This window comes from Eucyclogobius newberryi, unplaced genomic scaffold (assembly GCF_026437365.1).
Source record: "Eucyclogobius newberryi isolate DKJ021-1_F unplaced genomic scaffold, fEucNew1.0.hap1 SCAF_16, whole genome shotgun sequence".
Classification (NCBI taxonomy): Eukaryota; Metazoa; Chordata; class Actinopteri; order Gobiiformes; family Gobiidae; genus Eucyclogobius; species Eucyclogobius newberryi.
Genome location: NW_027315790.1, coordinates 27,451,476 through 27,469,489, shown reverse-complemented (window position 1 = coordinate 27,469,489; position 18,014 = coordinate 27,451,476). Strand labels below are relative to the sequence as shown.

The 18,014-nt window shown below is 43.9% G+C and overlaps 1 protein-coding gene across 1 annotated transcript in view; it reads left to right on the top strand.

The window, feature by feature from the left end:
- Positions 1–1,121: 1,121 nt before the first annotated feature.
- angpt1 (angiopoietin 1) overlaps positions 1,122–18,014 on the top strand; it is an 83,246-nt gene continuing 66,353 nt past the window's right edge. Inside the window, exon 1 of the mRNA XM_072448182.1 lies at positions 1,122–1,587. Coding sequence (XP_072304283.1) covers positions 1,132–1,587 — 456 coding nt within the window. The 5' untranslated portion in view covers positions 1,122–1,131. The remainder of the gene's footprint in view (positions 1,588–18,014) is intronic.

The window sequence follows — 18,014 nt, the reverse complement described above, 5'->3', positions numbered from 1 at the left end:
AGCAAATGTTTTTTAGGTCGGTAAACAGAACATTCACATTTAACAGTATTTCAAGCTAAAGTACTTATTTAATAGCGCTATTTGCTATCAGTGTTGGGGGAAAAAAACTAAATAAAAGTGCTCTGGAATACATTGTGGTGTTAGATCATATAATTTAGTCGTTGACGTGCATGGAATAAGTGTGAAAAATAAGCCCTTGTGAGCGCATCCTTCTCAAATCCACCATAAATAAATGCAGATTGAAAATCGACTTGGGCTTTCTTCATTTTCCCTCTCGTGTCAAATCTACATAACTCTTTGTGCCTTTGAATACAAATGTCGCTCGGAACATCCGTTGAGTCTTGCACGAAGAACGTACTGTGTTCTTCACGTACGTTCGTATTGTTCTGGAAGAATCATTCCCCGACATCGCGAAACAACCACGTCCAACCTCCGACATCGCGAGCCGTACGTCTGCACCTGCCGACGAGAAGCAGAAGTCCAAGTACCGCGTAAATTCTCTTGATCCCCGGCGACATGACAGCGGCGCAACAGGTCGGAGACGGACGCACAGGGTTTGAAAGGCGATCCTCGGACTCTTCGCTCTGCCCCAAAACCACTCCAAACGACACACACATTCCTCCACTTCTCTGTGAGGGGCAGGCTTTCAGTGCTTCTGGACTCGCTATCTCTCCCTCTCACTCTCACTCTCGCTCTCTCCGGTCGTTAACACAGAGCGGAGGAGGACGAGGAGAAACGCAACAGAGACCGGGGGAGGTCTGACGACACAGCGAGCGCAGCAGGCAAAGAACTGCGTGTGCATGAATGAGATTTGAAGACGGGGCTTTTGAGAAACCTTTTGAGAAACGTCAAGACTCGCTTTTCGAGATTTCAGAGACCTCCGGAAGTTTTTATCATTCTGTTTTGCAGGGAGGGAAAAGAAAAGAAAAGCGGTCGCAAATGGCTGCGAGATCTGGACATTTGAGTTCGCTCGTGAGGATGGAGTTCTCGAAAACAATGGATTTCCGTGCCGTTTCCTGATTTGGCTTTTCTTTCGCCAGGGAAAGTCGACGGTTTTCACAGCAGCTCAAAGGCGACCCAGCTTCAAAAAGACTCACGATCGTCCTTGGTTTATAGAGACTTCTCGCCGAAATGCCGCGGCGCAAATTGAGTCGCAACTTGCTCTCGCTCGCAGCGTTTTTGGTGGTCGCCGGCTGTATAGGAGGAGACCAGCGGCGAGGGGTGGACGGCGCGGCGAGTAGCGCAGGTGGCAGCAGCAGCAGCAGCAGCACCAGTAGTAGTAGTAGTAGTAGTAGTAGTAGTAGTAGTAGTAATAACAACAGTGGGAGCAATTACAGTAATAATAGACGTTTCCACAAGATTCAACATGGACAGTGCACCTACACCTTCATTTTACCAGAAACGGACGGGTCGTGTCGAGATGCGAGAAGTGGCAGTAGTGCAGGTAGTAGTGGTACTAGTAGCAGTCCGCAGTACAATACCAACTCGCTCCAGAGGGACGCTCCACCACCTGAGGCAGAGTTTCCAAAGCAGAAGATCCAAGAACTCGAGCATATCATGGCAAACTATACGCAGTGGCTCCAAAAGGTAAGGGAAATGTACTCGAACGTATCAAGGTTTTTGTCAAATGTGTGTGTCATTTTTCAGTTTTAATTGTGTATTGATAAAGTTGAGAAAAAGGTACAAGTGATATTGATTCTGCATCGTAAAAAGAACAAATAAACAACGATATAATAGTCGTTTTTCTTCCACTAAGAATAAAAATTGTCGTTCGGTTTGACTAAAGATAGAAAAATGTCTTGGAAGCTTTGTATATCTCTTACTGCTTCTAGTTATTGTGTATCTTTTGAAACCGGACACACCTCCTGTAATAAAACAGTTTGCCCAGGACTGTAATCGCCATTATCCGGTTTGCTGAAAAAGTTTAAAAATCTTCCGTCTGCTTTTGATGCGGCTGCGAGTATTTATTGAGTTGTTTGCGTGAGTGTGAGTGTGTGGTCTTCACAGTTTGTTTGGAACTCGACTTGTTCTGAAAGAGGCTCTAAACTTTCTCTTGCTCTGTTAGCTTTTCTTTTTTCTTTTTTTTTTGTACCATGTCAGTCAATCTGTGGTTGAAACTGGGACTGATCCTCCAATTTGCCAGATAAATCCAAGTCAATTTGTCAACAGTTTTACACCAGATGCCCTCCAGGACTTAAGTCTCTTAAGTCTTTAGGCTAGAAACTTTCTGAAACAAGTTTATTACTAAGATTTAGTCCTTCTTTAGTCCTGCTTTAGTCCAAGTTCAGTCCTACTTTAGTCTTAGGTCCTGATTTAATCCTGGTTTAGTCCTGCTTAGGTCCAGCTTTAGTTTTAGGTCCAGCTTTAATCGCAGGTCCTGGTTTAGTCCTGGTTTAGTCTTAGGTCCTGGTTTAGTCCTGCTTTAGTCCTGGTTTCGTCCTTGTTTAGTCCTGGTTTAGTCTTAGGTCCTGGTTTAATCCTGGTCTAGTGCTGCTTAGGTCCAGCTTTAGTCTTAGGTCCTGGTTTAGTCCTGGTTTAGTCCTGCTTTAGTCTTAGGTCCTGGTTTAGTCCTGCTTTAGTCTTAGGTCCTGGTTTAGTCCTGCTTTAGTCTTAGGTCCTGCTTTAGTCCTGCTTTAGTCTTAGGTCCTGCTTTAGTCTTAGGTCCTGGTTTAGTCCTGCTTTAGTCTTAGGTCCTGCTTTAGTCTGAGGTGCTGCTTTAGTCTTAGGTCCTGCTTTAGTCTTAGGTACTGCTTTAGTCTGAGGTCCTGCTTTAGTCTTAGGTCCTGCTCTGGTTTTAGGTCCTGCTTTAGTCTTAGGTCCTGGTTTAGTCCTGCTCTAGTCTTAGGCCCTGCTTTAGTCTTAGGTCCTGCTTTAGTCTTAGGTCCTGCTTTAGTCTTAGGTCCTGCTCTAGTCTTAGGTCCAGCTTTAGTCTTAGGTCCTGCTTTAGTCTTAGGTCCTGCTTTAGTCCTGCTCTAGTCTTAGGTCCTGCTTTAGTCTTACGTCCTGCTTTAGTCTTAGGTCCTGCTTTAGTCTTAGGTCCTGCTTCAGTCCTGCTTTAGTCTTAGGTCCTGCTCTAGTCTTAGGTCCTGCTTTAGTCTTAGGTACTGCTCTAGTCTTAGGTCCTGCTTTAGTCTGAGGTCCTGCTTTAGTCTTAGGTCCTGCTCTAGTCTTAGGTCCTGCTTTAGTCTGAGGTCCTGCTTTAGTCTTAGGTCCTGCTCTAGTCTTAGGTCCTGCTTTAGTCTGAGGTCCTGATTTAGTCTTAGGTCCTGCTCTAGTCTTAGGTCCTGCTTTAGTCTGAGGTCCTGCTTTAGTCTTAGGTCCTGCTCTAGTCTTAGGTCCTGCTTTAGTCTTAGGTACTGCTCTAGTCTTAGGTCGTGCTTTAGTCTGAGGTCCTGCTTTAGTCTTAGGTCCTGCTCTAGTCTTAGGTCCTGCTTTAGTCTTAGGTCCTGGTTTAGTCCTGCTTTAGTCTGAGGTCCTGCTTTAGTCTTAGGTCCTGCTCTAGTCTTAGGTCCTGCTTTAGTGTTAGGTCCTGGTTTAGTCCTGCTTTAGTCTTAGGTACTGCTCTAGTCTTAGGTCCTGCTCTAGTCTTAGGTCCTGCTCTAGTCTTTGGTCCTGCTTTAGTCTTAGGTCCTGCTGTAGTCTTAGGTCCTGCTGTAGTCTTAGGTCCTGCTGTAGTCTTCACTGCGAGTGCGGCAGGTGTTCCATGTTAAAATGTCATTTCGGAGCTGTATTGTGTTACTTCTAACACATTGTTGTCGCTTGACAAGACTCGGAGCTGATGCTCTGGTGAGCGAGGGCTTTGCACTTTACATTAATGTTTTTCTTTTTGAATTCTCAGCCAAACCAGGACAATGTTTATGATAATTCTTCATCGCTCTGCAGCTCGAACATTATGTGCTGTGAGAGTTCTCAGCCCGGCTCTTGTATTTTGTGTAAGATAATCCTCTTACTGAAGTACTTTTATGTCACCGTCCACCATGCATAAGTCTACAAGGGACACAAGCTTTATGTTGACACTATTACCGACAACGAACTGTGGTAAGTGTCTGGTATGTTAACGTAACATATTAACAGTTGTTCAGATAACTATAGCATAAAGAACATGCTAACAAGTTTACCAAAGCATCAGTTTTACCCCAAATCACTAAATCCATTGAATTCTTCTTCCTCGGTGTCACTTCTAAACAACTCCACAAACTCCAGAGGTAGAGGAAGTGCAGATTCTTCTTCTGCGTCAATTAGAACCTAGAGCGCCCTCTTGAGGTTGTGGTTGTCACATAAAAGTGGCTCCGGAGTATAAGTCGCCAAACTATGACAAAAGGTGTGACTTATAGGACCGGGAAAAACAATACATGATTTGAACATTAATTCTTGCAACGCTCCTTCACATAAGATTTACTTCACTAATTACTGTGGTCCATTCTTTGAAAATACCAGATTGTGTGTATTATTTAATGTTATTTACTTCCAATTACATTAAAAACATTAACTACATCAGATGATGTGTCCAGATAGTTAATCCTACCCGAAATACGTTTTACCACTATTTTGTACTTCCACCTGAGTACTATTATTTTGAAGTAGTTTTAAAGCAAACTGCAAAGGCTCTATAATCCATCTCTGCACTTGCACTTGGTTTGGTCCGGGTTTAGTCTAGGTTTAGACCAGGTTTAGTCCAAGTTTAGTCCAAGTCTAGTCCAGGTTTAGTCCAGGTTTAGTCCAGGTTTGGTCCGGGTTTAGTCACGGTCTAGTTCAGGTTTAGTCCAGGTTTAGTCCAGGTTTAGTCAAGGTTTGGTCCGGGTTTAGTCCAGGTTTAGTCCAGGTTTAGTCCAGGTTTGGTCCAGGTTTAGTCCAGGTTTAGTCCAGGTTTAGTCCAGGTTCAGTCCAAGTTTATTCCAGGTTTCGTCCTGGTTTAGTCCAGGTTTCATCCAGGTTTAGTCCAGGTTTCATCCAGGTTTCGTCTAGGTTTAGTCCCGGTTCAGTCCAAGTTTAGTAAGATAAGATAAGATAAGATATTCCTTTATTGTCCCACATGGGGAAATTTCATTGGTGCAACGCAGGTAGATACAGAGGTAGATACAGAAGAACAGATCACTTATAGGAAGTCTGAAAAACACTTTCAGTAGAAGATCTCCTATAAATAAATAAAAACTCCCATAGACAAATAAATAAATACCATTGCATGTGATCACAACAGTAATTGCACATGAATATGTGTCACGACAGCACATAGACTGCACATGAATTTCACAGTAATTGCACATGAATTTCACAGTAATTGCACATACGACAGAATTGCACATCAGTATTAGGTTAGGTCAGTATTGCGACGGGATAACGTGACGATCTCCGGGTAAGACGACTGTTCTCCGCAGTTTCATGAGTTCCTCCTTTGTGGAAACGCGGTACGGCGCCGGCCGGGGGGCGGGGCCGGAGCCGGGGGGCGGGGCCGGAGCCGGGGGGCGGGGCCGGAGCCGGGGGGCGGGGCCGGAGCCGGGGGGCTCAGAGCCAAGACACATCGCAACGACACGACGAAAACACTCAATCCAGCCGAATAAAGTCAAAACAAGTTAATTTAAAGCGATTCCAGTGCGTGTCCCGATCGTTCGTGAAGTTCCTCTTTCATATAAACGTGTATATAAACGTGTACCGACGACACGCCGTACTTTAGCGCGGCCGGAGGGCGCGGGGGGGGGCTGGTGGGCTCGCTCGGAGCTAGCTCACGTCACAACAACACAACGAACGCAACGAAAAACGCTCAAATCCAGCCGAAAAAAGTCAAAAACAGTTGAATTAAAAAACTATTCCAGCGCGTGTCCCTATCGTACAGTAAAATAGAAAAAATATACTAACTATATTTACAAAATATAGGAGATAAAGCACAATAAGTGTGAGAAAGAAGAGAGAGCGTTTACACCGGGCTGCCAGCTGTACCAGCGCCTTATGTACAAGTTTATTCCAAGTTTAGTCCAGGTTTTGTCCAGGTTTCATCCAGGTTTCGTCCAGTTTTGTGTTGTCCCAGTGTGAACGCAGCCTTGAGCGATAGCTGTCAATCTGTTTCCACACGATCGGGCCCAGTTGGCACACGTGTTGAGCTGAGTGGTTTTAATGCAGGTCGCTGTCCAGAGGTGGTTTTAATGCAGGTCGCTGTCCAGAGGTGGTTTTAATGCAGGTCGCAGTCCAGAGGTGGTTTTAATGCAGGTCGCTGTCCAGAGGTGGTTTTAATGCAGGTCGCTGTCCAGAGGTGGTTTTAATGCAGGTCGCTGTCCAGAGGTGGTTTTAATGCAGGTCGCTGTCCAGAGGTGGTTTTAATGCAGGTCGCTGTCCAGAGGTGGTTTTAATGCAGGTCGCTGTCCAGAGGTGGTTTTAATGCAGGTCGCTGTCCAGAGGTGGTTTTAATGCAGGTCGCAGTCCAGAGGTGGTTTTAATGCAGGTCGCTGTCCAGAGGTGGTTTTAATGCAGGTCGCAGTCCAGAGGTGGTGGTTGTATGTCACTTCTCCAGTGTCTGTCTCTTTAATGGCAGGAAGTCAGAGAAAGTCCCCGGAGACGGCCTGAGAAGGAGAAGGGGGAAAAAGGCTTTATTTTTTAAGCTGTGAGACTTGAACTCCAGAATCCACTGGACTGAAATAACTTGTTGTGTTTGCATTTCTCTCAAACAGAAGTGCCTGGCTTTGAAGCAACGTTTACTCACGGGTTTGGTCCTGGTTTAGACCTGGTTAGTCATGTTTTAGACCTGATTTAGACCTGGTTAGTCATGGTTTAGTCCTGATCTAGACCTGGTTAGTCATGGATTAGTCCTGATCCAGACCTGGTTAGTCATGGATTAGTCCTGATCTAGACCTGGTTAGTCCAATAGTTCTGCTTTATACCTGGTTCTGTCCTAGTTTAGACATGGTTAGTGCACAGTTCTGGTTTGGATCTTGTTCTGTTTTGGTTTAGTCCTGGTTTAGTCCATTCCAAAGCAGCCCTGATGTAGTTTTGGTTTGGACCAGATTTTTCCAGGTTAAGATCCGGTTTAGTCCTGGTGAAGTCTTGGTTTAGATCTAATTTAGTCTAGGTTTAGTCCTGGTCCTTTGTCTTAGTTTAGTCTTGGTTTAGTCATGAGTTTGTCCTGGTTTAGACATAGTTTAGTCACAATCCTGGTAAAGTCATTGTTTAGTGAGCTTTTGTTCTAGATTAGACCTGTTTTAGTCCTGGTTTGGTTTGGTTTGGTGTCCAGTCGAGTCGGTAGTCCTGTTATAGTTCTGGTTTAGACCTGGTTTGCCCTTATTTAGACATGCTTTATCTATAGTCCAGGTATAGTCCTGGACTCCTGGTTTAGTCCTTATTTAGTGTGGGCCCTAATTTTGACCTGGCATAGTCCTGGGTTGGACCTGGTTTAGTCCTGGTTTGGTTTACTCCAAGGGCTGTCCTGTTATAGTTCTGGTTTGGACCTGGTTTATCCCCTTTTGGTACGTTTTTTCATTCTTTTTTTTTTTCATATCTGGGTTCAGTCCAGTAGTTTAATCCTGGGTCGACCTTGTTTTAGCCTTGAAAAGTTCGCTGATGCAATGGTGCAATACTTCTACTAAATATGTTCTAAATTGTCTGTGATAGAGATCTTTAGAGTTCATGTATTGATAACATGTTTGGGGCTGGAGATCTCTCACCACAACGACCAGTCTGACACGTCCAATAGACTTGCACATACTTCTTCTGAACACTAAAAACATCCAAATTGTTCTGGTTTAGCTGATATAACTTGGCAGACCAGATGCTTTTCTAGGCTTTGCGACTCCGCGTCTCCAAAGCAATCGCTGCTTACGCTCAGAAAATAAAACCACGCTCAAATAAACAAGCTTCCATATTTGGCAGATATTGGCAGTCTTCAACGAGATTTGTGGAGCTTAATTCGTGATTAATTGGCAGGATTTATGAGTTATCTTGAGCAAAAAAAAAACGTGGTAACATGAGGCAAATGTACGTCTGGATAAGAGTTGACGTTAGAGATGAATCGCAACGAGGTCTGGACATCGATACCACTTACCAACATGTGGAATCAATTTATACGCAATTTGTCACTCTAAACTTGTCGACCGTATCTTGTTATTTCTGCCCTTTGACGACTAAACTAAACCGTATCCATGCACGACCGTTCATTTCAAATTATGACCAATCGAAAGCCGGCATCTGCGTAACATCGTCTTATCATCGTTTTGTATCTGACTGGCTTTATCTCCGCTGGCAACAGGGATTTACAGTAGCATATGGAGCCTGTCAGCGTTAGTGTACTCTGAATACTCTGAATACTCTGAACGCTGCAGTGTAAATCCCTCTAAGCTCTGGATTTACCTTTAAAAAGCAGAGTAAAGGCAAGCAACGCCCGCTTAGCTCAAAAGCCTAAGCAAAATACTGAAATAAATGCCGATGTGTGAGATTAGAACAATCAAAACGAAGGCGATTTAGGACCAATTGAATGATAATTGTGTGTATGGAGATTGTGTAAGGCATTTGAAGAGACACAGCCATTACACAGAGCACATTATGATGGGTTTCAGAGAGAAAAGTGGCACATTTCTTTGAGGTTTTAGGCAGCAAGAGAAAATAATCACACTTCAGCCGTCATAAAACACATGTGGATATTCTCATGATGAACAACTTTCACATTCATGTCAAAATACTGATCATTTCACTTAGTTGTTCAGTGAGGCTAATAAGATAAGATAAGCCTTTATTTGTCCCACAATGGGGGAATTCCACTGTTGCAACACAGAGTAGGTACAGAAATACATAATAAAAAGTAGATAACTTAATATATAATTAAAAACACTCTTGTTGAAAAACTCTTATTTACAGCTGTTATATGGACAGAGAACCAGGATGATCGACATTATGTCACAGTATTGCACATGAATATGACAGTATTGCACATGAATATGACAGTATTGTACATGAATATGACAGTATTGTACATGAATATGACAGTATTGCACATGAATATGACAGTATTGTACATAAATATGACAGTATTGTACATGAATATGACAGTATTGCACATGAATATGACAGTATTGTACATAAATATGACAGTATTGCACATGAACATGACATGACAGAATTGCAGATGAATATGACAGTATTGCACATGAATATGACAGTATTGCACATGCATATGACATGGCAGTATTGCACATGAATATGACATGACAGAATTGCACATGAATATGATAGTATTGCAGATGAATATGACAGTATTGCACATGAATATGACAGTATTGGATCTTTTTAATTATTTATTGCAATATCCAGATTGAAATTGTGCTATATTCTTATACTTTCTAACCACATGAACTGATGAAAAGTATGATGTAAAATTTACTTTTTGAGCTTTTAATCATGCTACAACATCATGTCCTCACCAAAAATATACCAGGAGTTGTATTTTTGCTTAATTCACACGTCATTACTTCTATAATCTGCACAGTCCCTTTTTTAATTAATTAAATATGAATTACCCAGTTTCAATTTCCTCTGGGTAATTACCCAGACAGATTAGAAACCTAACAGTCTGATATGCAACTTTAAGACCATAAACCTTCACCAGAGTCATTGTTAGGTCAAATTGTGATGGCTCTATTAGCACAGCAGTCACATTGCCAAAGAGCTTAATTATTTGTGTTTTCATTGTTGTTTTTTCATTGAGTGTGTGCTAATGCTTAACTGGAAACAGAGGTGTTGTTTTTAAAGTGTCTTCAAAGTTCAGACTTCCAAAGCATGAAATACGAGTACAAATGTGACCAAAAGCGTGTTCAGAAGACAAAGCCACAAGAATGCACAATACTTTAAAGATCGGGGAGGGATATTTGTTCTCTTGAGCCAAAACAACATACATTTAAGTTATGCACAGTCAACTATTTTTGACTTTTGAGCTTTTCTCCTCCAGCGTCTCTCGTTTTATTGAAATGTTTCCACACCATTTTGACCATCTCAATCAGCAGCCCCCCGGCCACGTGTGTTTCTGTACAACTCCCCAAAGTGATCTACGAGTCAAGAGAGGTGCAGGGGTGCAATAACACTGGCTTTATCTTTGCTCAGTGGACCTCAACCCTCCGCGATAGTACCGGCGATACTAAGAAAACAGCCCATCCACGCGAGCGGACTATTCGCCTTGAGTAATGACACCTCTGGAGTCACCTAGATGGTCAAACTGAGTGAAAACGTCTGCCAACACCACCACCGAAAGTGCCATACTTCTTTCTCTGACGTCGAGGTGTGTTTTTTCTCCAGACCGCCCATTCGTCAAGGCGATTCGACTCGGCGATGATGAAAAATCGAGCGGTGTCGGCGGCGGTGTTGTTGCAGAATGAGAAATTGCGTGTTCCAAATGGCTTAGAAATACGCGCGATTAGCATAGCATCACAATTAGCCTCGGCGTTTGAAGGTGGAAAGCTTAAAGCGCGGCGGTGTTGTTGCAGAATGAGAAATTGCGTGTTCCAAATGGCTTAGAAATACGCGCGATTAGCATAGCATCACAATTAGCCTCGGCGTTTGAAGGTGGAAAGCTTAAAGCGCGGCGGTGTTGTTGCAGAATGAGAAATTGCGTGTTCCAAATGGCTTAGAAATACGCGCGATTAGCATAGCATCACAATTAGCCTCGGCGTTTGAAGGTGGAAAGCTTAAAGCGCGGCGGTGTTGTTGCAGAATGAGAAATTGCGTGTTCTAAATGGCTTAGAAATACGTGCGATTAGCCTAGCATAGCATCACAATTAGCCTCGGCGTTTGAAGGTGGAGAGCTTAAAGCGCGGTGGTGTTGTTGCAGAATGAGATTTTGCGTGTTCCAAATGGCTTCGAAATACGTGCGATTAGCCTAGCATAGCATCACAATTAGCCTCGGCGTTTGAAGGTGGAGAGCTTAAAGCGCGGTGGTAGAGCGGTGTAATTTCGCGGCGTGGGGGGGCGACATCAGGACGCACTTAGCATTTCTTCATGAGACGGGGCATTAAGCGTTAAGTCAATCCATCTTCATCACGTCGGGGGTCCGCGGGCTCGGGTGGTGGGGCCGGTGTTGGTTCAGGTCGGGCCGGTGAAAGAGGCGCAGAGCAAAGTGGTCCCTGACAGGGCAAAGTTAACCCTGGTATATTCCATTTGTCTGGTAGATAAGTGTTGCTTGCACAGCTGGAGAGGAGATCGCAACTGTAGTGTCGTTTTGCACTTGAGATGACGGTCTTGAAGCGTAAATTATCCTCGTCTTTCTTGACTAATTGTGTCTCGTCAAAGCTGTAAAGTGTGTTTCAGAATATTGTCATACAGGTTCTTCTGTTTGATACTTAAATGCACTCACACACGCCACATTAAAATTGGGACCAAATTGAGACAAAACCAAACCCAGACCAGGACTAAAACAGGGTTGGAGCAAGCAACGTTCAGGACTCGTCACGTTCAGGACTCGTCACGTTCAGGACTCGTCACGTTCAGGACTCGTCTCGTTCAGGTCTCGTCACGTTCAGGACTCGTCACGTTCAGGTCTCGTCACGTTCAGGACTCGTCACGTTCAGGACTCGTCACGTTCAGGACTCGTCACGTTCAGGACTCGTCACGTTCAGGACTCGTCACGTTCAGGACTCGTCACGTTCAGGAATCGTCACGTTCAGGACTCGTGACGTTCAGGTCTCGTCACGTTCGGGTCTCGTCACGTTCGGGACTCGTCACGTTCGGGACTCGTCACGTTCGGGACTCGTCACGTTCGGGACTCGTCACGTTCGGGACTCGTCACGTTCGGGTCTCGTCACGTTCAGGACTCGTCACGTTCAGGACTCGTCACGTTCAGGACTCGTGACGTTCAGGACTCGTCACGTTCAGGACTCGTCACGTTCAGGACTCGTCACGTTCAGGACTCGTGACGTTCAGGTCTCGTCACGTTCAGGTTTCGTCACGTTCAGGACTCGTCACGTTCAGGACTCGTCACGTTCAGGACTCGTCACGTTCAGGTCTCGTCACGTTCAGGTCTCGTCACGTTCAGGACTCGTCACGTTCAGGACTCGTCACGTTCAGGACTCGTCACGTTCAGGACTCGTCACGTTCAGGACTCGTGACGTTCAGGACTCGTGACGTTCAGGTTTCGTCACGTTCAGGTCTCGTCACGTTCAGGACTCGTCACGTTCAGGACTCGTCACGTTCAGGACTCGTCACGTTCAGGACTCGTCACGTTCAGGTCTCGTCACGTTCAGGACTCGTCACGTTCAGGTCTCGTCACGTTCAGGACTCGTCACGTTCAGGTCTCGTCACGTTCAGGACTCGTCACGTTCAGGACTCGTCACGTTCAGGACTCGTCACGTTCAGGTCTCGTCACGTTCAGGACTCGTCACGTTCAGGTCTCGTCACGTTCAGGACTCGTCACGTTCAGGTCTCGTCACGTTCAGGACTCGTCACGTTCAGGACTCGTCACGTTCAGGACTCGTGACGTTCAGGTCTCGTCACGTTCAGGACTCGTCACGTTCAGGACTCGTCACGTTCAGGACTCGTCACGTTCAGGACTCGTCACGTTCAGGTCTCGTCACGTTCAGGACTCGTCACGTTCAGGACTCGTCACGTTCAGGTCTCGTCACGTTCAGGACTCGTCACGTTCAGGACTCGTCACGTTCAGGACTCGTCACGTTCAGGTCTCGTCACGTTCAGGACTCTTCACGTTCAGGACTCGTCACGTTCAGGTCTCGTCACGTTCAGGACTCGTCACGTTCAGGACTCGTCACGTTCAGGACTCGTGACGTTCAGGTTTCGTCACGTTCAGGTCTCGTCACGTTCAGGACTCGTCACGTTCAGGACTCGTCACGTTCAGGACTCGTCACGTTCAGGACTCGTCACGTTCAGGTCTCGTCACGTTCAGGACTCGTCACGTTCAGGTCTCGTCACGTTCAGGACTCGTCACGTTCAGGTCTCGTCACGTTCAGGACTCGTCACGTTCAGGACTCGTCACGTTCAGGACTCGTCACGTTCAGGACTCGTCACGTTCAGGTCTCGTCACGTTCAGGTTCAGGACTCGTCACGTTCAGGACTCGTCACGTTCAGGACTCGTCACGTTCAGGTCTCGTCACGTTCAGGTCTCGTCACGTTCAGGACTCGTCACGTTCAGGTCTTGTCACGTTCAGAACTCGTCACGTTCAGGACTCGTCACGTTCAGGACTCGTGACGTTCAGGTCTCGTCACGTTCAGGACTCGTCACGTTCAGGACTCGTCACGTTCAGGACTCGTCACGTTCAGGACTCGTCACGTTCAGGTCTCGTCACGTTCAGGACTCGTCACGTTCAGGACTCGTCACGTTCAGGTCTCGTCACGTTCAGGACTCGTCACGTTCAGGACTCGTCACGTTCAGGACTCGTCACGTTCAGGACTCGTCACGTTCAGGTCTCGTCACGTTCAGGACTCGTCACGTTCAGGTCTCGTCACGTTCAGGACTCGTCACGTTCAGGTCTCGTCACGTTCAGGACTCGTCACGTTCAGGACTCGTCACGTTCAGGACTCGTCACGTTCAGGACTCGTCACCTTCAGGACTCGTCACGTTCAGGACTCGTCACGTTCAGGTCTCGTCACGTTCAGGTCTTGTCACGTTCAGGACTCGTCACGTTCAGGTCTCGTCACGTTCAGGACTCGTCACGTTCAGGACTCGTCACGTTCAGGACTCGTCACGTTCAGGACTCGTCACCTTCAGGACTCGTCACGTTCAGGACTCGTCACGTTCAGGTCTCGTCACGTTCAGGTCTCGTCACGTTCAGGACTCGTCACGTTCAGGTCTCGTCACGTTCAGGACTCGTCACGTTCAGGACTCGTCTCGTTCAGGTCTCGTCACGTTCAGGACTCGTCACGTTCAGGTCTCGTCACGTTCAGGACTCGTCACGTTCAGGTCTCGTCACGTTCAGGACTCGTCACGTTCAGGACTCGTCACGTTCAGGTCTCGTCACGTTCAGGTCTTGTCACGTTCAGGACTCGTCACGTTCAGGTCTCGTCACGTTCAGGACTCGTCACGTTCAGGACTCGTCACGTTCAGGACTCGTCACGTTCAGGACTCGTCACCTTCAGGACTCGTCACGTTCAGGACTCGTCACGTTCAGGTCTCGTCACGTTCAGGTCTTGTCACGTTCAGGACTCGTCACGTTCAGGTCTCGTCACGTTCAGGACTCGTCACGTTCAGGACTCGTCACGTTCAGGTCTCATATATATATAACATTTCAAATAAAATATAACTTTTCTGTCAAATATAGGCTATTGAATCTATTATTTAAATCATTTCATTACCCTACATTATTAAGGATACAAGTGCAGACAGATGTTACAGACAGTTGAAAAATTGAAACTAAAATCTTTTTAGGGGCCGGATTAAAACATGCCGAGGGCCACATCTTGCCCCTGGGGCCACAAATGCCCAGGTCTGGTCTAAGGGCAAAAAATGAATATATATATTTTTAAATATTTCTTGACATGTTTGGTGGGCTGGATTATAAAGACAAACGGGCCGTATGTGGCCCGCAGGCCGTAGTTTGCCCAGGTCTGTTCTAGATCATTGTTGGTAAAGCCTTTCTTAATTGAATGTTATTACATTGTGTAATAATAATAATATGTACCACCAGATCTAGTGTTCAGGATATTTTGTACGACCCCCAATTGTGTCAAAAGGGTTAAACTCAACAGGACCTGCTTATACGACGCCCATAGGTGTCCCGGACCGTCCTGGACCGTCCCGGGGCCACAGACAGAGAGTCATAGGTGTCCCGGACCGTCCTGGACCGTACTGGGCCGTCCCGGGGCCACAGACGGAGAGTCATAAGTGTCCTGGACCGTCCTGGACTGCCCTGGACCGTCCCGGGGCCACAGACGCAGAGCCGGTGGGAGTGATGATGCAGTAAACAGCTGTGGGCAGTGTCCGCTCTTCCTTCAGTGTCCAGCTCCAGAGTATATGAGCCTGATAACATTCCTGACCAGTCAAAGGTGACCGGTGTTTGTCCAAGGATTACCCCAGTGCAGCCGGCTGCCAGGCCCAGACCACAGGCAGCTCCCGGGTCAACAACAGAGCAACAGCGGCAGGAAACAAGCATATTTATACGTTATAAATAACCCCGACATCTCACAACAGCAGTGGAAACATGTGCAGGGATTTTTCAAAAGTCTTTGTTTTTGATGATATTTGAAGTGGATACAATATTTGTATCTTAAATCATACAGTCTCTAGACTTTTATTTCACTTCCTAATTGATTTAATGCAATGATTGAATGTTGCTAAGACCATTAACACAATTTTCGTATCAAGTTTGAGAACAAATTGGGGGGAAAATGTGTAAGAATAACCTCAGATTTATAATTGAAAGTTAAAGGGGACATATTAAATTAAATCAACTGTGTTTTCTCATCATGAATTCACTCAGAATGGTATTTTGATTGACTCGTGCACGTTTGAGTTAATCCCGTTGTCCTGCATTTGAGGCTTGAGTTTCTACCCCATAACCACGCCCACTTACCTATAATGACTTCAAATTTAGAATTCAAATTTAGACTCCGTTCAAACTTGTAACAGTCAGGAATTAAAACAAGCAAGTAAAAGCTGCTGCTTGTTACAGTGAAATGCAATTACGATAAGGGCTTCTTAATGATGCTTCTTTGTGGTGCTTTATCTATTACTTAACCATTTATGATCAATTTAACAGTTTACAATGAACAAAATGTTTATATAAAATAATGAAATGTTATAGTTTATTACTAAGTGGTGTTGTATTTCTCCTTTAATGTCAATTTAAAGACTAATAATAAACGAAGCACAGACCACAAAGAACATGTCAAAGTAATAATATCGAGACACAAATATTCAAATCAAATAATGCAAATAAAACACTGGGAAGAGAAACTAAAACCTTTAGTGCTGTTACACTCTCAAATATAGTACCGTATTTTCCGGACTATAAGTCGCACCAGCCATATAATGCATAATAGAGAAGAAAAAAACATATATGTCACACTGGACTTTAAGTCGCATTTGGGGGGAAATTTATTTGATCAAATCCAAGACCAAGAACAGACATTTCATCTTGAAATGCAATTTAAAATAATAACAGATGAGAGAACATGGTGAATAGGTGTACGTATGCTAACGCTAACACCTTCAGCTACATGAGGCACAGACAGAACTGTGGTAAGTGTCTGGTATGTTAACGTAACATATGAACAGTTATTCAGATAACTATAGCATAAAGAACATGCTAACAAGTTTACCAAAGCATCAGTTTTACCCCAAATCACTAAATCCACTGAATTCTACTTCCTCTGTGTCACTTCTAAACAACTCCACAAACTCCAGAGGAAGAGGAAGTGCAGATTCTTCTTCTGCGTCGCTTAGAGCCTAGAGCGCTCTCTTGTGGTTGTCAGTGTGAAAACAACAAATAATATCACATATAAGTCGCTCTGGAGTATAAGTCGCACCTCGGCCAAACTATGAAAAAAAGATGCAATTTATAGTCCAGAAAATACGGTACTCAAGTAGGAGTAAAAGCATGAATAAACTTGATTAAATATGAATACTGCACACCTCTGACTATAGAACTTTTCTGTTCTGACAACACCGCTAAACATTTTTTAAACATTTTTTTACATTTTTACTGTGACGTGATGTTTCTCAAGCATCAATAATGTTTTTAATCAAAGCAAATTCCCTCTAACACATGTCCCCGAGAGTCCTCAGCATCTGGACAACTTCCTACTTTACACAATATGCTGGGAATACCGTCAGTGTGACTAATATTTCAAGGACAGTGAACATTTGGCTTGGGCTGAGGTTGTGGTAAGCCAAGAGATCGTTCTTCTCCGGGGATTGAACATAATACAGTATTTCCCCCCTGCACTGTTCAGAGACACTGCAGTGAAGCGTCCAGAGCCAAAACAAGCTGCTAAAACCTCATAAACCAGGTGTAAAACGGCTCTAAACCTTTAAAATTTGCAATAATAAACCAGCATTGTGTCCAGGAATGTTGCTAGAATACTGGAAATGACTGGAAACGTGGTTTAAGTGTAATTATTTAACAGTTAGAGAGTGAAATGTAAGCAGGGTGTTGCACAATCACATGTTGAATACAGAATACATCATCAGACCAAAGACTAGTTTATTGGTCTGGTCAGTGTTTAGTTTTTTTCTGGTTAAAGAGATAAGTCTGTTCAGTGGAAATGTGTCTGTGAGATATAGTGCCCCAAAAAACAACAACAACACAGAGACTTAACTGAACTAAATGATCATTCAACAAAATAAACGTGTTATATGGTAAATTAAAATAAATGTAATAAATGAAATAAAAGAAATAAATGAAATAAATAAAACAAATGAAATAAATGAAATTTAAAATAAATAAAATAAGTAAATAAGTAAAATAAATAAAATGAATAAAATGAATAACATGAATAACATGAATAAATAAACAAATAAATAAATACAATAAAATAAATAAATACTTGCCATTGAAAAACATTTAACAAAATAAAAAGTGCTGTTAATTCTTTAGGTAAGTAACATGTCATAATATTTGCCATATTATGGCAAATAAAAATAAATAAATACAAATAAATGAAATAAATGAGTTCAAAAACATTAAACTGAATTAAAAGTACTGTTAATTCTTTGGGTATTTCACTCTATTTAATTTTCACAGTTTACATTTTACTTTTACTCCACTAGATTTGAGAGCAGTTCTACTTCATTACATGTTTGAACTGGACTGAGAACTAAAAAGTACATTTCACATGGTCTAAGGAGTTAGGACATTTTCGGTGGCATTTTGACTAAAGGTTTTATGTTTATGCCCAAGCCTAAAAAAATAAATTGTAACAAATTGTTTCAAGTGGACTTCAAAAAAATCAAAATCATCACATTTAACGGTGCAACAGTTCTCGGGAAATTGTTTTACTTTCTACTCTTTAAGTACATTTTCAAACGGGTACTTCAAAGTGTTAACAAGGACATTTTTTTATTATTTTTTTGCTGATATTTTAATTTGGACACGCGTGGT